Genomic DNA, 17,989 nt, shown 5'->3' with positions numbered 1-17,989 from the left:
CTTCTTCTTCTTTCTTTTCTTCTTCTTCTTCTTCTTCTTCTTCTTCTTCTTCTTCTTCTTCTTCTTCTTCTTCTTCTTCTTCTTCTTCTTTTCTTCTTCTTCTTCTTCTTCTTCTTCTTCTTCTTCTTCTTCTTCTTCTTCTTCTTCTTCTTCTTCTTCTTCTTCTTCTTCTTCTTTCTTCTTTCTTCTTCTTCTTCTTCTTCTTCTTCTTCTTCTTCTTCTTCTTCTTCTTCTTCTTTCTTCTTCTTCTTCTTTCTTCTTCTTTCTTCTTCTTCTTCTTCTTCTTCTTCTTCTTCTTCTCTTCTTCTTCTTCTTTCTTCTTCTTCTTCTTCTTCTTCTTCTTCTCTTTCTTCTTCTTCTCTTCTTCTTTTCTTCTTCTTCTTCTTCTTCTTCTTCTTCTTCTTCTTCTTCTTCTTCTTCTTCTTCTTCTTCTTCTTCTTCTTCTTTCTTCTTCTTCTTCTTCTTCTTCTTCTTCTTCTTCTTCTTCTTCTTCTTCTTCTTCTTCTTCTTCTTCTTCTTCTTCTTCTCTTCTTCTTCTTCTTCTTCTTCTTCTTCTTCTTCTTCTTCTTCTTCTTCTTCTTTCTTCTCTTCTTCTTCTTCTTCTTCTTCTTCTTCTTCTTCTTTTCTCTCTTCTTTCTTCTTCTTTCTTCTTCTTCTTCTTCTTCTTCTTCTTTCTTCTTCTCTTCTTCTTCTTCTTCTTTCTTCTTCTTCTTCTTCTTCTTCTTCTTCTTCTTCTTCTTCTTTCTTTCTCTTCTTTCTTCTTCTTCTTCTTCTTCTTCTTCTTCTTCTTCTTCTTCTCTTCTTCTTCTTCTTCTTCTTCTTCTTCTTCTTCTTCTTTCTTCTTTTTTCTTCTTCTTCTTCTTCTTCTTCTTCTTCTTCTTCTTCTTCTTCTTCTTCTTCTTCTTCTTCTTCTTCTTCTTCTTCCTCTTCCTCTTTTCTTGTATCTATTTTTCTTTCTTTTTTCTTTCTCATTAGGAATCATGTCTTAAGTAGACCCTAACTGAATAGTTTTTGCGCCAATTTTTTTTTTTTTTTTTTTTTGTGATTTTTTAAAGTATAATATGGCCTGTAAAATTGTTATGGTCCGGTCTCTCTTTTCTCCTATCTCAATGAGATAGTAAGACAGTAACTCCACACCACAGCAAACATGCCATGTCTACATCTATGCAGAAAGAAAATGTGACGCTTCTTACTTTTTTTTTTTTTTTTCTTCTCTAGTCGAGAAGCCATGCTAGAAGACGTTATGATACATACGACTCTGATGATGCAGCCAGTGAGACATCCAGCGTGTGTTCAGAGAGATCTCACTCCTCGTACGGGGGACGGACCTCAGAGGTGAGTTACTTCCATATTAATTGTCTTATCCTATTATTTATCATATTCTTGGTCTCGATACATTTGGTGATGGTTTTTAATTAATTACAGGTCCCTTCCTTTTTTGAAATTGAAATTTTCCTGCATTACATTCATCATTATTACTATCGCTTTGTAATATTTTCATTTTTTCCTCATTCCCCTTCTCGCTACTACTTGTTATACTTAAGCATTTGTTTATGAATGTGATCTACCATCTCAAAATGGGTCATCCAGATGTCAGAAAAACTTTTTACTATCCCCTTTTCTTCCTTTTTACTGGCACTGATATGACTTTAATGTGTTGCAAGCGCCGTAAAACCCTTAAAAACAAAAAAACAACAAAAGTGATATTTGAGATCAAATGAACAGAAAATTTGAGATTTGAGGTCTTTGTGACTTGAACAAACACTATCTTTTCTCTTCAATAACACAAAAAAAAATGACAACCCATGTTTCATGTTGTTTTTTTTTTGCACACAAATTCAGTTTTTAGCATCTCTCAACCGCCCAGACATAAAACCATTTTGAGGCGTTAGATCACCATTAATAAATAGATCCTTAATATCTTGACATCACGATTTATTCTTTATCCTTTCAACGAGGGCCAATGTATAGTTTAACATCATTTTTTAATTGTTCGCATGAGGTCTAGAGATATAATAATATAGAAACACTAATAAATAATAGTGTTATGCTGAATCTTGGAAGTAATTTATAATAGACATACAGTTGACCACATTTGTCAAAAACTCACACCATTTAATAAATGTGGGGAAAATTTTGCTTTAAAAGTTGCAGTGGGTGTTTAAAATGAAAATGTAGCAACTTGAAATGTTCAAGTTTGGGTAAATATTTCAAAATTTTATGTGTGGTTTTTTTATTTTATTTTTAAAAAAAGAGAAAAAAAAAAAAAAAAAAAAAAAAGAATTCTTTTTAACAGAAAGTAAACGCAGACATTTGTAGTCAACTGTCGTTCATTAATTGTCCTAACCATTAATGTATAAACATTCACTATCATCTCATCTACGCACACTCAAACTATCATCAGTCTGAGAGAGAAAGAAAATATACTAGAAGAAAGGTACTTGGATGGTTTTCATGTTGTGGCCTGGCCTCACTGTCGTGTATTTTAGTTTATTGGATTAATTAATTAATTAATTTTTTTTATTTTTTTATTTATTTATTATTTTAATTTATTTATTTATTTATTTATTTATTTGTATATTTATTTATGTATTTATTTTATTTTTATTTTCATTTCATTTCTTTTTTCTTTTTTTTTTTTGGTCAAACTTTTTTTCCCCTCCATTATTTTATTTTATTTTTGGATAATTTTACATTCCTGTATAGATCTGTTCCTTAAAATATTGGAAAGACTCTTCTTCCCTCCCTTTTGTCATTTTGTTATTTGAATGAGCTCTGTTCTATCTTATAAATTATTTCCCCCTTTTTTGACATGTTAAAACCAATGCTAGACAATTATTGACTTTAATAATTCCCTTTTTGAAACGAAAGTTTTTTTTTGTTTGTTTTTAATTTTATTTTATTTCCAACTAGAAGCATGTTTAAATATTCTTATGTTTCACTACTGGGCAAAGATGCTTTGAAATGCCCTATGAAATAAATTTGAACCTACTCCTCAGGTGTTATCAAAATTTCTAGTTTCTGTCTATGAAAGTGACAGTTTCATTCTGTCCCCCCCTTTGTTTATTTATTTATTTCTTTTGTTCATAAACTTTTTTTTTTACTCCAATTAGGCTAGAGAGCATTGGTGCTCTGGCTTCCTGAGTGGATGAAAATAAAAAGTGCGATAAATAAATCTGATACGCTCAAATAATAATCCATAATGATTGAATGGTTTTGGGTTCAAAACCTTCATCATTGGCCCCTTGAAACGAGGAAGTATCATGGTGTATTACACCCCAGCGTGTCCACAATGGCGCTGGGCTCTAATCTGCCACAAGTGATATTATTACATTTTAAATGGCATATCAAAAGATCACCGTTTTAGTCATGGACACCTTGCTTATAATAATAATGAATAATTGAATAATTTATTTTCTGATTGTTTGGGATTTTTTATTTATATTTTATCACTTTTCTTTTTTTAAAGAAAATAAAATAGTAAAATTTTTTCCTTAATCTTATGATTTTTCAGCAAAACCACTAACAAATCAATAATATTAAAAAATAATTATTTCCTTTTAGCATGACTTAAAATGTTATATTATTAATTCATTTCAAATATTACTTAACCATAATACAAATGATAGTTATTTAATTATTATGTTATTTTAAAAGTTGTTGTTGACCTCATCTTTAATGGGAATAAATAGAATAGATTGTACTTGTATGTTTGTCGATTGACTTTTGACACCCTTCCCAAGTCGTAATTTCTAGTAAAAATGGTTGGCTGCCTTGTGGAATTTTCTTCTTCATTTGTAGGCAAGAACAACAGCAGCATCAGTTTTTGACTGTTGCTCTGGCAACTTCTGTTTGTCAATGTGTCAAACCAGAGTTCTCCAAACTCAAGGACAGATTTAAAAAACCCTCATAACATCAAAGTGAATACAAACTGTCAAAATGTGGAATTAAAAAAAAAGAAACAAAAAAAACAACAACAACAAAAAAAAAAAAAAAAAAACAACAACAAAAAAAAAAACAAACAAAAAAAACAAACAAACAAACAAAAAAACAAAACAAACAAACAAAAAACAAAAAAAAAAACAAACAAACAAACAAAAAAACAAAAACAAACAAACAAACAAAAAAACAAAAACAAAAACAAAAACAAACAAACAAACAAAAAAAACAAAAACAAAAAACAAACAAAAAAAACAAAAACAAACAAAAACAAAACAACAAAACAAACAAACAAACAAACAAACAAACAAACAAAAAAAACAAAAACAAAAACAAACAAACAAACAAAAAAAACAAAAACAAACAAACAAACAAAAAAAACAAAAACAAACAAACAAACAAAAAAAACAAAAACAAACAAACAAACAAACAAACAAAAACAAAAAACGAAACAAAAAAACACAAACGATTTTGGGCTCAAAACTCTACCTCAGCCAATAACAAATTCAGGAAAATTTAATTCCAGACAGACGGCATTTAAGTATTTGACACGTCCAATTGGCAAATATGTGAAGTCATTTCATGTCACGATAAATTTTTTTAAAGTACATGAGTTAGTCTGGAATCTTCTCGAGAAGAATACATGAGATGAAACACGACACAGAGGAAGGGGAAAAAAAAAAAAAAGTATAATGTGGTCCTTTTTTTTTCTTTTCTCATATTTACTATGATTCCCAATCAAAGAGGTTCAACTTATATTATATATGCATTTGGATCATTGATTCACAAATTATTCATTATGTTGTTTTTTAAAAAAATAAAGTACTCCTCTTCATTATAACTAATATTTCATGATTTAATGATATTGTTCTCCTCCCTAATGCTGCTGCCGCTGCGGCCATTGCTTTGTTGCATTCTCTGCTGCTGCTATCCTTCCATCCAATGCTTACCACCAAATACTACCACCACCATTATCATCAACATCATCATCGCCGCTGTGTAGTCAAGGGGAAGAACTAGATCTTTTTCATCAGGATATGGAGTTACAGAGGTGATTATGGGACTTGATTTTTAAAAAAAAAGATTTGTCTCCTATCCACAACCACATATTTTTCCTCCTCTTTCCAATCACCAGTTTAAATAAAATAAATATAGCAGAATTTTCCTGGATAAATTCAGGTCTCACAGCAAATTGACATTCAATAAAACAAGACATTTTCTCTTGAATATTATATTTATTGGAACTCTGAATAACATTAGCTAAATTGTTTTATTGAGTAATGCTATGGTAGACAGTGTTTTTTTTTCTCTTCTTTTTTTTCCCTAGATAGACCGTTTTATATTTGATTTCATGATGAAAATCATTTTGTAAAGAAAGTCAAGATTTAGAGATACCTTTTTGAATTAAAGAAATTTAGATTATTTTTTCATGATAAGGAAGTTTATATTTCAAGGAAATCCATTGAGAATTTTACCACATTGAAATAAATAACCTTTACAATAGGTCAATAATCTGAAATTTTATTCACTTTCTGCCATATATTACTGTGATATATATTCATGCACCAAGGCATTTTGACCACGCACATGGCATATTATATACTCCTTTCTTTTTAAAAACATTCTAACTAAAGCATGCTGAAGATGTTATGATGAACTGAGCATTATAAAGCTCACAATGTCTGAATTATGATGAATTATGTCTTCAAATAACAATGATATTATTTTCTTGTGCATGACGACACGTTGCAAAATCTGCCTCACTCTCACTCGCTGGGCAAGTATATTTAATGAGAGTCTTAATAGGACGATATAGACAATCACTCTCTAATATGCTAATGACAAGAACTAAAAAAAATACATTTAAAAAAAATTGAGCTGTTATTTAGAACAATATCCACTAAATGTGCTCAAAGCGCTTTACAAGGGGTCCCTGGTCAAAAGCAACATTTAACATTTAGGACAGGACATGATGCCTGTTAGGCGATGTTACAATTTTTTCGGACAGAGACAATGCTGGTAACAGCCAGGTACTTATTTTACACCTGAGTACAGTGAGAGAATGTGAGTAAAGAGTCTGTTCTAAGGACTCAACTATGCGCCGAGCGAGGCTCCAACCCTGGACCTTCCGATCTGAAAGCGATTGTCATACCACAAGACCACATAACCGCACTAGCTACTCTTTGCATTAATGCAGATTTAATGTCAATGCCAAGAATGAAAAATAAAAAGCCTGATGTTTATTTATGGCTTTCACTGCAGATTATCAGTCTTTTAAAATTTTTTTACTAAGATAAACCTTGCAGACAAATTTCTATAGAAGATTACGAAAGTTGAAGGAAATAAGATTTATTACTGAATTTCGTTTCTTGCACATCCAGATGATTGTTTTCACTCTTAGCAAAATAGGCATCACTCTGATTCCTTTTAATATGTCTCACCTGCTAATGTCTTTCATCCATGTATATATTCTCTTTTAACACTGATGAAATTATTTACAGTAAAATCTTGCTATTTCAAACCCTTACCAACCTTGATAATGACCAACCTATTGACCTAACAGTATAGATTAATTAATAATCCAGGATGAATTCATTAACCCCCCCCCCCCCCCCCTTTTCTCTCTCTCTCTCTCTCTCTCTCTCTCTCTCTCTCTCTCTCTCTCTCTCTCTCTCTCTCTCTCTCTCTCTCTCTCTCTCTCTCTCTCTCTCTCTCTCTCTCTCTCTCTTTCCCCCATTGAACAGTGAGAAACTCAGTTTAATTTAAATCTTGTAGAAGAAAATTACAATAGATGTTTTTTGTTAATGAAAAAATAATAATTGGCAAGCAGTGTTACTGTCTGGTTTATGTAGCGAAAAGAAACATTGATTCCTCATCCTCTAGGATTCTACTTTCAGCTTTAAAGGAATCTCAGATTCTTTTACAAGGGTTCTTTTAACAGACATGTTTGTTAATGGCTATATTGGCAATTGTAACCAATATATAATGGGAGAAAAAAATTATGAGACAAACTTAGCCAACCAGTATGGTATTGTATATTTGAAGAAGCAGTTTTGCCCCAACAATACTGAACACAAACTTGGGAATTTTTTTTTTTACAAGAATGAGCAAAAATGAAACTGAGAAAGAGGAGGTTTCAGCTCTTTGAATTATTCCATTCTCTTACACGACAACAGAATGACACATTTTGAGTAACTGGTCATCAGATTACTCCTTGTCAGCTTGATCCATTAAACCCTCCGAAGTTATGACAAGTAATATACCAGCATTTGCACAATGTTTCTCATAATGACATTTTTTTTTTCATTAAAAAGATATCTTGATGAGATGAATAAAATACGAAAAAGTAAAGTCGCATAACGATTGTCCTTGTAGGTTGTCAATAACAATGTGAAATTGAATGTAAGCTTCAATTTAATGCACGAAAACAGATAAAATGGATGTAAAGGGTTTCCCCTTTATTAACAAAACAGGATGAATGAAAACACTACAGACGAATGAGATTATGTGATAGAGTGGCATTATTAGGATGATCTTAACAATGCCACTACCAGATTATCTCATTCGTCTGTAGTGTTTCTTTCATCCTGTTTTGTAGGTTGATAAAGGGGAAACCCGAAACATCCAATAATACTGTTTTCTTATATTAAATTGAAGCTTGCATTCAATTTCACATTGTTCTTTATTTCTTTGAGCTTCGAGCAGCAACATTTACATTACTTGTAGGTGGGCAAGTCTGTCTGAGGTATAATCCGTTAAGCAGTCATACTGGTTAAGGGATGTTGCTAATTAAAGGCTTTTTGGTGAATGTTTTTATTGAAAGTATAAAATGTTTTAGAAGGAAAAAAAAAAAAGACCATCATTTCTTCTTACACCTTCTAATCCATTTTGTCTGTTATTCCACAGGACATGCACTCCATCATTAGTCAGCTCGGCAGTGCCTCCCATCTAGACAGAAAGGATGGCCTTTTATCATTACAGCATTTATTACGAAGCAATCGGGCTCTGAGGTAATGGTTTGGTGACATTTATTTACTCTTGTTTTTTAGACTTGGTCATTCCACCACAGGCACAGGAAGTAGTCCTTCACTAGACCTCACCATGGACATCTGCTACTTTGCAAGGTCCTTCCGATGTACTGTAAAATGACATCTTTCCTATGCTTTCTGTGTCTCCCGTTTTAAGACTAAATCCGATTATGCATTGAAAATGTTTATTTCAATCATTTAAATATCTTTTCTTATGTCATCTCTTAAATGTTAAATGGAGTGTGACTTTAAAAAAAAAATAATTAAAGCATAGAACTGAAATTTTCAAACCTCATTTTCTTGTTGGTCTTAATTTATAATAGAAATTAAACTTTCATAGGCTACACTCCCTAATTAATGTAGAAAATGAGTATTTGAAGATATGAAGTTTATGATGGTATAAGCAAGACAAGAGGGCCGAGTATTAAGGCATTCAAACAACTTTTGAATCCTGTTGTTGGCATGTCACTGTTTTTGTTTTTGTTTTTTTTTTGTGTGTGTGTGTGTGTGTGTGTGTGTGTGTGTGTGTGTGTGTGTGTGTGTGTTTGTTTGTTTGTTTGTGTGTGTGTGTGTGTGTGTTTGTGTGTGTGTGTGTGTGTGTGTAAAAACAGACTTATCCCCAATGCTCGCACTTTGCAGTGCTGCACTGTGTTTGACACCTGGGGTATCTTGGCCTTTCTCAAAATAGAGCCTTTAAAAAGCTTCCCTCAGGATGGTGAAAGGGAAAATTTTTATTTTTGATTAATTTTTGCTTCTGCAGTCATTTGTTTTAGTTATGAATAGAAAATGATGGTCGTCATTTGTACGATAGTTCTCACAGCTGAGGCTCGTGTTTGTTTGCTTATTGATTGCAGACCTGCCTACTACTACGAAAAATGAGTAGAATTACAGAATTTTGACTCCAGCTACAGAGCTTGTTGAAAAGGAAAATTTAGTTCCTTAGATCCTATATTCAGGACTTTGAAGCATTTTGTGGTTCATGGTGATTGCAAATGATTGATTTGTAAAGCTATTTATAGTGACTTTTTCATTGTTTCCCTTGGATACTGCGAATTTTTTAAAATTTCAAGTAGGCAGCTCTGTTGATTGTGATGCTCTCAGAGCCTTACAATGATATGTTTGAGAGCAACTTTTTCCTTCATATCCTTTACTTAATGTCTTCTCTATTATTCAACAGTCGAGTGGAGCTGAAGAAGGTGACAGAGATGTTCACTAGAATGTTCCACGACCCACACAGTAAGGTGAGGAATCTACTCGCCTTTTTAAAAATACTTTACTTAGATCATGGATTAGCGTAACAGTAGCAATTGTTTGCTACCTTTGGAAAAAATGCTGGTCTAATTCAAAGAATTTTCCGCCGTATCTAAGAGGCCCAGTTACACAATCATTAATGGGTGGACAAGGGTTGGGGTCAGATATGGGCAAGGGGTTAGGGTCAGAAAAAATCTCTTCACCCGGGGGTGCAAGCAGAAAGGGCAATTTGGATTGACAAAATTTTCAGAAAACTGACCATCATAAATTAGGTTCACAGAGTGTAACATCTACTTACATATTATACAAGCTATTTTATAAGATGTCATCTGTTACAATAATATGTGTGTCCCATTAAGGAAGATTTGATGACAATGTAAGATGGTAATTTGAAGTGGAGTGTGGAATCTATTTATATTTTTTTTTAAATAAATTTTTTAGCAAAGTTCTTTTTTTCCACAGTTAAACTGTTAAAATAAAAGCCTATTAAAAAGATTGAAAAATATTTTAATTTAGATATCACTTTTAAGGTGCATAGCATTAAAATTGGAATGAAAATTGATATCTATTCTGAAGTAAAGCACAGCGGATGAATAGAAAATAAAGTTACTCTCCCTTGCTTATTGTCTCATTGTCGCTCATTGTCTTTGCAGGTGCTATCAGTGTTCTTGGACACGTTGATAGAGCTGGTCTACATCCACAGTGCAGACCTGGGTGACTGGCTACACATCCTATTGCCACGTCTGCTAACAAAGGCAGGAAGCGACATGTTAGGGTCTGTGGCCAACAAAGTGCAACGGTCCCTTGACGTGGTTCGGTAAGTTTATGAATTGGTGTAACCTGTTGGAGCACTTAGCTATCATGCAAACACTCTTTAAATTTTGTTTGTTTTGACCCCTCTTTCCACTCAGCAATAGTTTTCTTTTTGAAACATGGCAGAAAGTACTTCTCAGTGGACTGCAAACATTTGTTTTGGACTTTGCTTGCCGTAATTCCCTGAAAGACAGGAGAAAGAAAATGAATTTTATGGACTGATAAAAGCAGAAACATGTCCTATTAAAGCCAGAGACAAGAAATTTCCACTTGTGATTATACGTTACCATCCAAATATCTATTGAGGATGTCTCCTTAGACTGTAGTTCATGAATGCTCTGTCTCTGTATTTAATCATTCAGAATGCTGTATTTAGAATTTGCTTATTTTAAGTGGTTGGCAAAAACAGAAATAGCAAAATGTCCACAGTTGACCAGACTCTGTACAGAATGTATATCAACACACTTTATATCTGTGGATTATTCGTTTATCACACATTTAGATATAATTGGTTTCTTGTTAATATGGAACCTTAGTTTTAATATTTTTATGGTGACAATTTGATAAGATGTAAACATATCAACTGATATGCTCACACAACTCAAACAATAATCAAAGAAAAGCTGAAATGGTTCTTTTACCCCCCTATTTTGTGAACATTTTGAAAAAGGCGTGAAGTTGTTTCCAAATTATTTGTCTCCTGTCCCTCAAATATTAGGATTTTAAAAAAAGAGTTGTTGTTCCATGAATTACGTTATTTTATAACTTCTGTAAGTCATTTAGAATTTGAAAAATGAAATTTGTTTTTTAAACAACACGTTAAAATTGAACAATGAGAGAAAATGTATACATTTGTTTTACTTATTTCTCTATCACAGAGACTGTTTTCCATGTGATCATCAGTTCAATACTTTATCCAAATTCATTGTGGATCAAGCACAGGGACCCAATCTTAAGGTAAGGTTTGAGATTTGATGAGGTCTTGACGTTTTATATTATTTGAGCATTGTAATTTGTCAGACTTGGAATAATTGGAATTGATTTTAAAATAATTAGACTTGTAAGCTTGGCAAATTTAGGTTTAAAGTCAATTTAGCAAACGAAAAAAAAAAAAAGTTTCTTAATGTTAGTTTAATATCCTATTTTAACACAAATTAATTTTAAAGCACTACTCCTGTATTGAAGTTCCTGTGCTATAGAATGAATGAAGATGACGTCCCTCATAGGACCACCAAAGAGCAGATTAGTTCTGATTAAATTCTAAATAATAGACTAATAAAACTAAAAGTTATACATTGTTTTGTGCGATGGTTGCAATTGTTTCTGTGGGCATTTCTATTGAGTATTTTATTTAACTGAACAATACCATCAATTGGATTGCATTGTTCAGACAATCTTCAGGACTTCCATGTCGTTAGGAGGTAGAAAAAATAATACTTATGTCTCTATAAGATTTGAACTGACTAATTATTTCAAATGATCCAAAGGGGACTAACTCAACCAATCCATCATCCACATACTTCTTGCTTTTAACCCTCTCCTTACCACCTGCATCAAAATCGTCACATTTGTTACAACACAATATACATTTTTTCTTATTCAGATCTATTTTGTACATCACAAACTTGTCAAGAATGATCTTTGTTTAATTAATAAGAACATAAAGTTGGTTTGTAAAGAGATTGTTTGAGTTTTAAAAAAAATCAATTTTTGCTGGGTAAGACTGCCATTTTGGGAAAATACTGAAAAGAATCGGTAAGGAGAGAGTTAAGCATGTACATTGATTGCAGATCTGAATTGGTGATATGTTTGAAGCTCCCCCATCAATTTACTGAACAGTATTAAGGATAAGGACGTTTAAAAATGAAACCCAACTCTTTATATTCACTTTCTTTCGCTTAATGAAATTAGTCCAAGCTATCCAGCACTCAATGTCAGTGTTTAATATTCAATCTGTAAAAAATTATGAATGATCTTTAGATTAAAGAGGTCCAGTATATTAAAAAAACGTCCAAGTTGTAACTTCATCATCTTTTTTTTTGTTTGTTGGTAATATGAGATAACCCATTTATCATTAAAAGCGACCACTTATTGTATTGAATATAATAGTATCCATCTTTGTTGGGTTTTTTTTATCATTGGTTCTTGTTGTGGTTATTTTTGTTGTCATAGTTTCCATTCAAGCTCCCAATCCCAGGATAGTATTTAGATATTCAATGGTTGCTTCCAAAACGTTTATTCATAGATGGCTCATTGATTACCCCTTCCCTTGTTTGCATTCCCAGGTTCGAGTCCCTATGCTGACCTACATGAACAGTCTGGTGCGTACCATGGACCTGTCAGACTTTGTCAATAGCATGGATGCCAGGTTGGCAATCTCTAAAATCATCAACTGGACCACGGAGCCCAGAAATCCCGATGTCAGAAAGGTATATGCTTGATCAGACCACTTCAATCTATTGTTATCCAACAACGGCACATCATTGATTGTTGAGTTGTGTTTTTTCATTACATCATTGATTGTTGAGTTGTGTTTTTTCATTATTTACCTAACATTGTTATTTGGAAACTTTTCATTATTAGGATGTTCCATTTTAAACTTGTAGACTGTGAGCATTATCATAATTTATCAAATCTTTCATTCTCATCACTTATTACGACTGTGCAATGTTGTTTATTTATTTTTTTATTTGTCTGTCTATTTATTTATTTATCTATTTATTTATCTATCAGTTCGTTTATTTATCTGTTTATTCATCAGTTTATTTCTTATTTATTTAATCAATGTTTTTTTTTTTTCGTCATTTTCAGGCAGCCCAGTCAGTCCTGATATCCCTATTTAATCTCAACACAGCAGAGTTCTCTCTCTTGCTTGCAGATCTACCCAAAGCATTCCAGGTATGATGATGTGCTTTTATTATAAATACATTTTGACTGATAAAACCTCAAAGAAGAAAATTTGGCGTCTCTGTAAAAGATTCGATCCAAACACTGTACCAAATACAGGCGTTTTACTCAATAGTTATTAACCAAATATGCCATATCTGGATTTTTTCTCACACCTGGTCCGCTGCAGCCAAAATTTTAGATCAAGACTATTGCATATTCTTTTTATATATATATACTGTCATGTATTGTGCTGTAAATTATATAAAAGTATGATGTGCTTTTATTATAATGCATTTTGACTGATAAATCCTCAAAGAAGAAAATTTGGCATCTCTGTAAAAGATAAGATCCAAACAAACACTGTACCAAATACAGGCGTTTTACTCAATATCTATTAACAGTTATTCACGGAATCCAGATTGGCCATATCTAGATTTTTTTCTCTCTCCACCTTGTCCGCATTAGCCAAAATGTTTTAATCAAGACCAATGCAGAAGGTTTATTCTTTTAATATACATGTTACAGTGAATGACATATTTGGTCGGATGGTGAAAAGGTTTGAACTGAGATATTGCCAAGTTTAGTTAGAAGGTCAATTTTTCTCAAAAATGAGTTCTTTTCATAAATGTGGCCAGATGCTAAAAAGTAAAATTATAGTTAAACTGGTTAAAAATATGACACATTGGTTTTTAGCACAGTAAAATATAATATTCCTCCTCCTCTATAAAGCATATAACCTCAACTTAAGTCTGATATTTCTGGCTACAAATTCGATTTTCAGCATCTTATCATCCCGACTAAATACTGTTTTGAGACGAGGGTTCACAAAGGATTAAATCAATCCTTCTTGTACATCGTTTGGGAATATGAAAGCTTAATTTCACTTCTAAATATTTTTTTTACAGCTAGTCAAGTTGAAAAAATATGAAATTTGAGAAATGTTGCTGGATACTTTTCCCATACATTTGACCATAACTTCATGAAAAATCTCCCGATTTACTTCAAATAAAGATTAAAATGCTCTGGTGAGCATATTCTTTCAAACAATGCGATAAAATGCAAATCCAAAATTTTCACCTTCCGACTGATTATGTCATGCAATGACACATATACTGTCATGTACTGTGCTGTAAACTCTTAAATCTAATATTTTCAACTTTTTTTTTTATCCCCCGCCCCACCCCTCCAATCCTGTGTAATCTAGGATGGAGCAGCACGTATCCTACGCAGCCACATTCGTGCAGCCAATGAAGGCATAACAACGACAGATGTGTTATCCCCACGTAATGTGGCCAGTCCTACAGGACACACAGGACACAATCGGTCTCGACCACCCTCAAGGTAATATAATATCTATTTATCTTTCTCTCTCATCCTGTCATTTTGAGTCTTTTTTTCATCTTTTTCTTTCTTTCTTTCTTTCATTTTATTTCCTTCCTTTTTATATTTTCTTCTATTTATATGTGGCTGTTAGCTAGAGACCCCTTGCAAAGCATTTTGAACAGGTTTAGTAGTGGATATTGCTCTATATAAATGCTCAAGGTTTTTTTCCTTCCCTTATTTCCTTCCTTCCTATTTTTCTTTCCTCTCTTTTTCTTTCTTTTTTTTTTTTTCTTTTTTTTTTTTCTATCATTATTTTATCCTCTCTTTACCTTTGTTAGGTTACAAACTGCCATCCTACATATAGGATGATATTTATTCTTGCATTTCTTTTTAAGCTTTGTGTGGCACTATTTCATACAAAGCATTTCAGATTTCCAACAATTATCCATCATTTATATAGCTTTTATATAGCACAATATCCATAAACATGCTCAAAGCGCTTTACAAGGGGTCCCTGGCCAACAGCAACATTTAACATATAGGACGGGACATGACGCCTTTTAGGCGATATTACTAATAATTTTTTTTTCGGACAGAGACAACGTTATGGCCAGATACTCATTTTACACCCGAGTACGGTGAGAGAATGTGAAAAAAGAGCCCTCTTCAACTATACGCTGAACGAAGCTGAACCCAGGAACTTCCGATCCGAACCCGAATGTCATACAACTAGACCACATAGGTGCACAAGTCAATGGATTTTACATAGAATGTATGGAGGAGAACAGCATTGAAATATGCTGAATAAAGTCTTAATCTTCCATGGTGGACAGGAGGTCACTTGCTGTGTCTTCAATCTCACCCCCCCCCCCCCCCTTTATCTGTTTTCTGGGTTGCTTTCTGTCTTTGTCTTGGAATGGGTTTGCTTGGTTTTGTGCCTGGCTGGCCGTTTGCTGGGTCCTTAATTGAGAGGAAAATATGCAATTGTCAGGGATGTAAATCTTCAGAATTATTATGATTTCCGAATTTTCTGGTAGTCTACTTTTTAATAGAATATTGCATAAATTTCTTCACTTCTTAATTTTTATTTAGCGATCGTAAGCGTACACATAATTAATATTTTATAGTGTTAGTTTTTGGGAGGTTATATTTTTTTCTTTTCTTTGTAAACCATCTCCTTTATGTACTAATCGTTCTATTGTTGTTTTAAATCTAATTTGTAAGCATTTGAGTGTGTGCCTTTTTAGTGGAATTTGGTGTCTGGATGATCTTAAACTAAGTAAATTGATGGTATGCTCTTGTAATCTACATCTGTTTCGTATTTGAACCAATTTCCCTTTTTCTTACTTTCTCTTGGAAGCTGTAATTGTAATTCTATGATTCTTTTGACTATCCCAAAAATGACTAACCATTCTGTAAAACACTTCAAAACAACAAACACGCAAAGTCTTAAAATGATAATTTTTCCTTTAAAAAAAAAATTTAATTCAGAACCAGTCAGGGTCCTCACGACGACTTTGAGACAGAGAACCTGAATCCAGAAGACATTTTCAACTCCATCAAGAAGACGTCTGCGGATATTCAGAACCTCTCCATCAACTCTAAGTTGGAGCCAGAGAATGTGAAGAAGAAGCACGATTTCACCTCACAGGACTCTGGTATCCAAGATCTCAGAACGGATAGTCCCGATGGCTTAGGGGGTTATGTAAGTTCTGCTGCTGCTGCTGCTACTGCTACTACTACTACTACTACTACTACTACTACTACTACTACTACTACTACTACTACTACTACTACTACTACTACTACTACTACTACTACTAATACTACTACTACTACTCTCTTTCTCTATATATATTGTGAGAAATAAAAAGATGATGATAATGATTGTCATCATTATCATCATTATCACCATCATGACCAAAAAATCCACCTCTGCCATCACCATCGTCAACATCACCACCATCATCATCATCATTGTCATCACCAATATCATCGTCATCATCACCATCATTATCATTGTTGTCATCAACTCTACCACCACCACCACCACCATCAACTCTTTTCCTACTCTTTATCTCTGACACAGAAGGGAGGTGGCGGGGGAATGTTCCAACAATCCTCCATGACCAGCTCCATGTTCATGAAGAACAATGACATGGACGCCTTGAATGGGGAAGACGTGGGAGCTATACTGGAGGATATACAACAGGAGCTGTCCAATCACAATGAAAGGTGAGTGCACAATGACCAGTAGTACCAGCACGCATGCCAACCAATATGAGACCAAAATGGTATTATGTCAGATTAACCAGATGCCGGAAAAAGGATTTTATAAAGGTAAAATGCCCAGAAAAGTGAAATTTTAGGCTTTGTTCAGTTTAAGAAATCACATTCATTTTCATCACTGAAATATAAAGATCTGAACAAGTGTGTGTGAAACGTGCCAGACAATAGCAAGAAAGAAAAATACAAGAAATTAAAAACATCCCAAAAAATCCGTCTTCCTCGAATGGGGATCAAACCTCAGACTTCTGTTTACAGTTTTTAAGGGATGGGTCACATCTTGATTATAAGCAATAATGACCATAATATGCAAATATGAGAAAGATTCATTTCAACATGAAAAAAATAAAATGGAGCACAAAGTGTCATCGGCTATTAGAATAGTTTGGGTTTGTTTTTGCTTTTTTGTTTTTTAAATTATTTATTTTGTATTTTAACACATTCAATGTATGGAGCTCTTTTTATTAAACCCCAATTATTTTTAACCTGGTCTCTCTTAAGATAAGATAAGATAAGATACACTTTATTAATCCATTGAGATTTTTATATTACACCAGTGCCTGCTCCCTATTTTTTTTTTTTTTTTTGGTAACGAGAGAGAGAGAGAGAGAGAGAGAGAGAGAGAGAGAGAGAGAGAGAGAGAGAGAGAGAGAGAGAGAGAGAGAGAGAGAGAGAGAGAGAGAGAGAGAGAGAGAGAGAGAGAGAGAGAGAGGGGGGGGGGGTAATGTGGTCTTGTGGTATGACACGCTTTCGGATCGGAAGGTCCTGTGTTCGAGCCTAGCTCGGCGCTTAGTTGAGTCCTTGGAAAAGACTCTTTACTCTCATTCTCTCACCGTAGCCGTTAGCAGCGTTGTCTTTGTCCGAAAAATTGTAATATCGCCTAACAGGCGGCATGTGCCGTCCTACATGTTAAATGTTGCTGTTGACCAGGGACCCCTTGTAAAGCGCTTTGAGCACATTTAGTGGATATTGCGCCATATAAAAGCTCATTTTTTATTTTTTTATTATGAAAAAAAAAAACAGAAGTAAAAGAATGCCAAAATGACACTAATAATTGTCTATTGATCCATATACCAGGGTGGACCAGAGAAAGAACGCCATGCAATGCTTACAGAGTCTGGTTGAGAAAGGCCAAGTGACCGAGGATCTATTAGAAACAAATTTTAAATCTTTGCTACTCATTTTATTGGAGACGTTAGGGGACATGAATGTAAGAGCCATTGATTTGAACCGTTGATTTCATATCTTATTATATATAATACATCAGCTCATGTTCCACCACTTCATATATATGGCATGTCATCCCTTCATCGATCTCATTTGTCACGTTTCAATTATTGTTTTTTTATTTTTTAAAAATTCTTACTGTCTTTCTTCAAATCTACTTCTCAAACTCAAACTCATTTAGATTTAAGGTCATTGATTAATTTGTTTCTTTATTTCATGTTTTATCATCACGA

General features: G+C 33.3%; 1 protein-coding gene across 50 annotated transcripts in view; it reads left to right on the top strand.

Annotated features, from left to right (window-relative positions):
- LOC144958123 (CLIP-associating protein 1-B-like) overlaps window positions 1-17,989 on the top strand; it is a 272,256-nt gene that overhangs the window by 237,593 nt on the left and 16,674 nt on the right. For 18 of the 50 annotated variants that reach the window (XM_078889853.1, XM_078889843.1, XM_078889824.1 and 15 more), the window contains 11 exons: window positions 1,219-1,335; window positions 7,846-7,949; window positions 9,145-9,208; window positions 9,872-10,035; window positions 10,910-10,988; window positions 12,317-12,460; window positions 12,843-12,929; window positions 14,125-14,261; window positions 15,735-15,948; window positions 16,333-16,478; window positions 17,607-17,739. In XM_078889853.1, the coding sequence (XP_078745979.1) occupies window positions 1,219-1,335; window positions 7,846-7,949; window positions 9,145-9,208; window positions 9,872-10,035; window positions 10,910-10,988; window positions 12,317-12,460; window positions 12,843-12,929; window positions 14,125-14,261; window positions 15,735-15,948; window positions 16,333-16,478; window positions 17,607-17,739 (1,389 nt within the window). Of the gene's footprint in view, window positions 1-1,218; window positions 1,336-2,404; window positions 2,438-4,942; window positions 4,991-7,845; window positions 7,950-9,144; window positions 9,209-9,871; window positions 10,036-10,909; window positions 10,989-12,316; window positions 12,461-12,842; window positions 12,930-14,124; window positions 14,262-15,734; window positions 15,949-16,332; window positions 16,479-17,606; window positions 17,740-17,989 lie in introns of all 50 variants that reach the window. The other 32 variants (XM_078889844.1, XM_078889808.1, XM_078889840.1 and 29 more) reach the window with 5 other exon arrangements.

This window comes from Berghia stephanieae, chromosome 12, assembly GCF_034508935.2.
Source record: "Berghia stephanieae isolate SIO BIC M18660-M18661 chromosome 12, UCSD_Bste_1.3, whole genome shotgun sequence".
Taxonomy (NCBI): domain Eukaryota; kingdom Metazoa; phylum Mollusca; class Gastropoda; order Nudibranchia; family Aeolidiidae; genus Berghia; species Berghia stephanieae.
The sequence above is the reverse complement of the archived record's forward strand: the minus strand, read 5'-3'. Positions and strand labels throughout refer to the sequence as shown.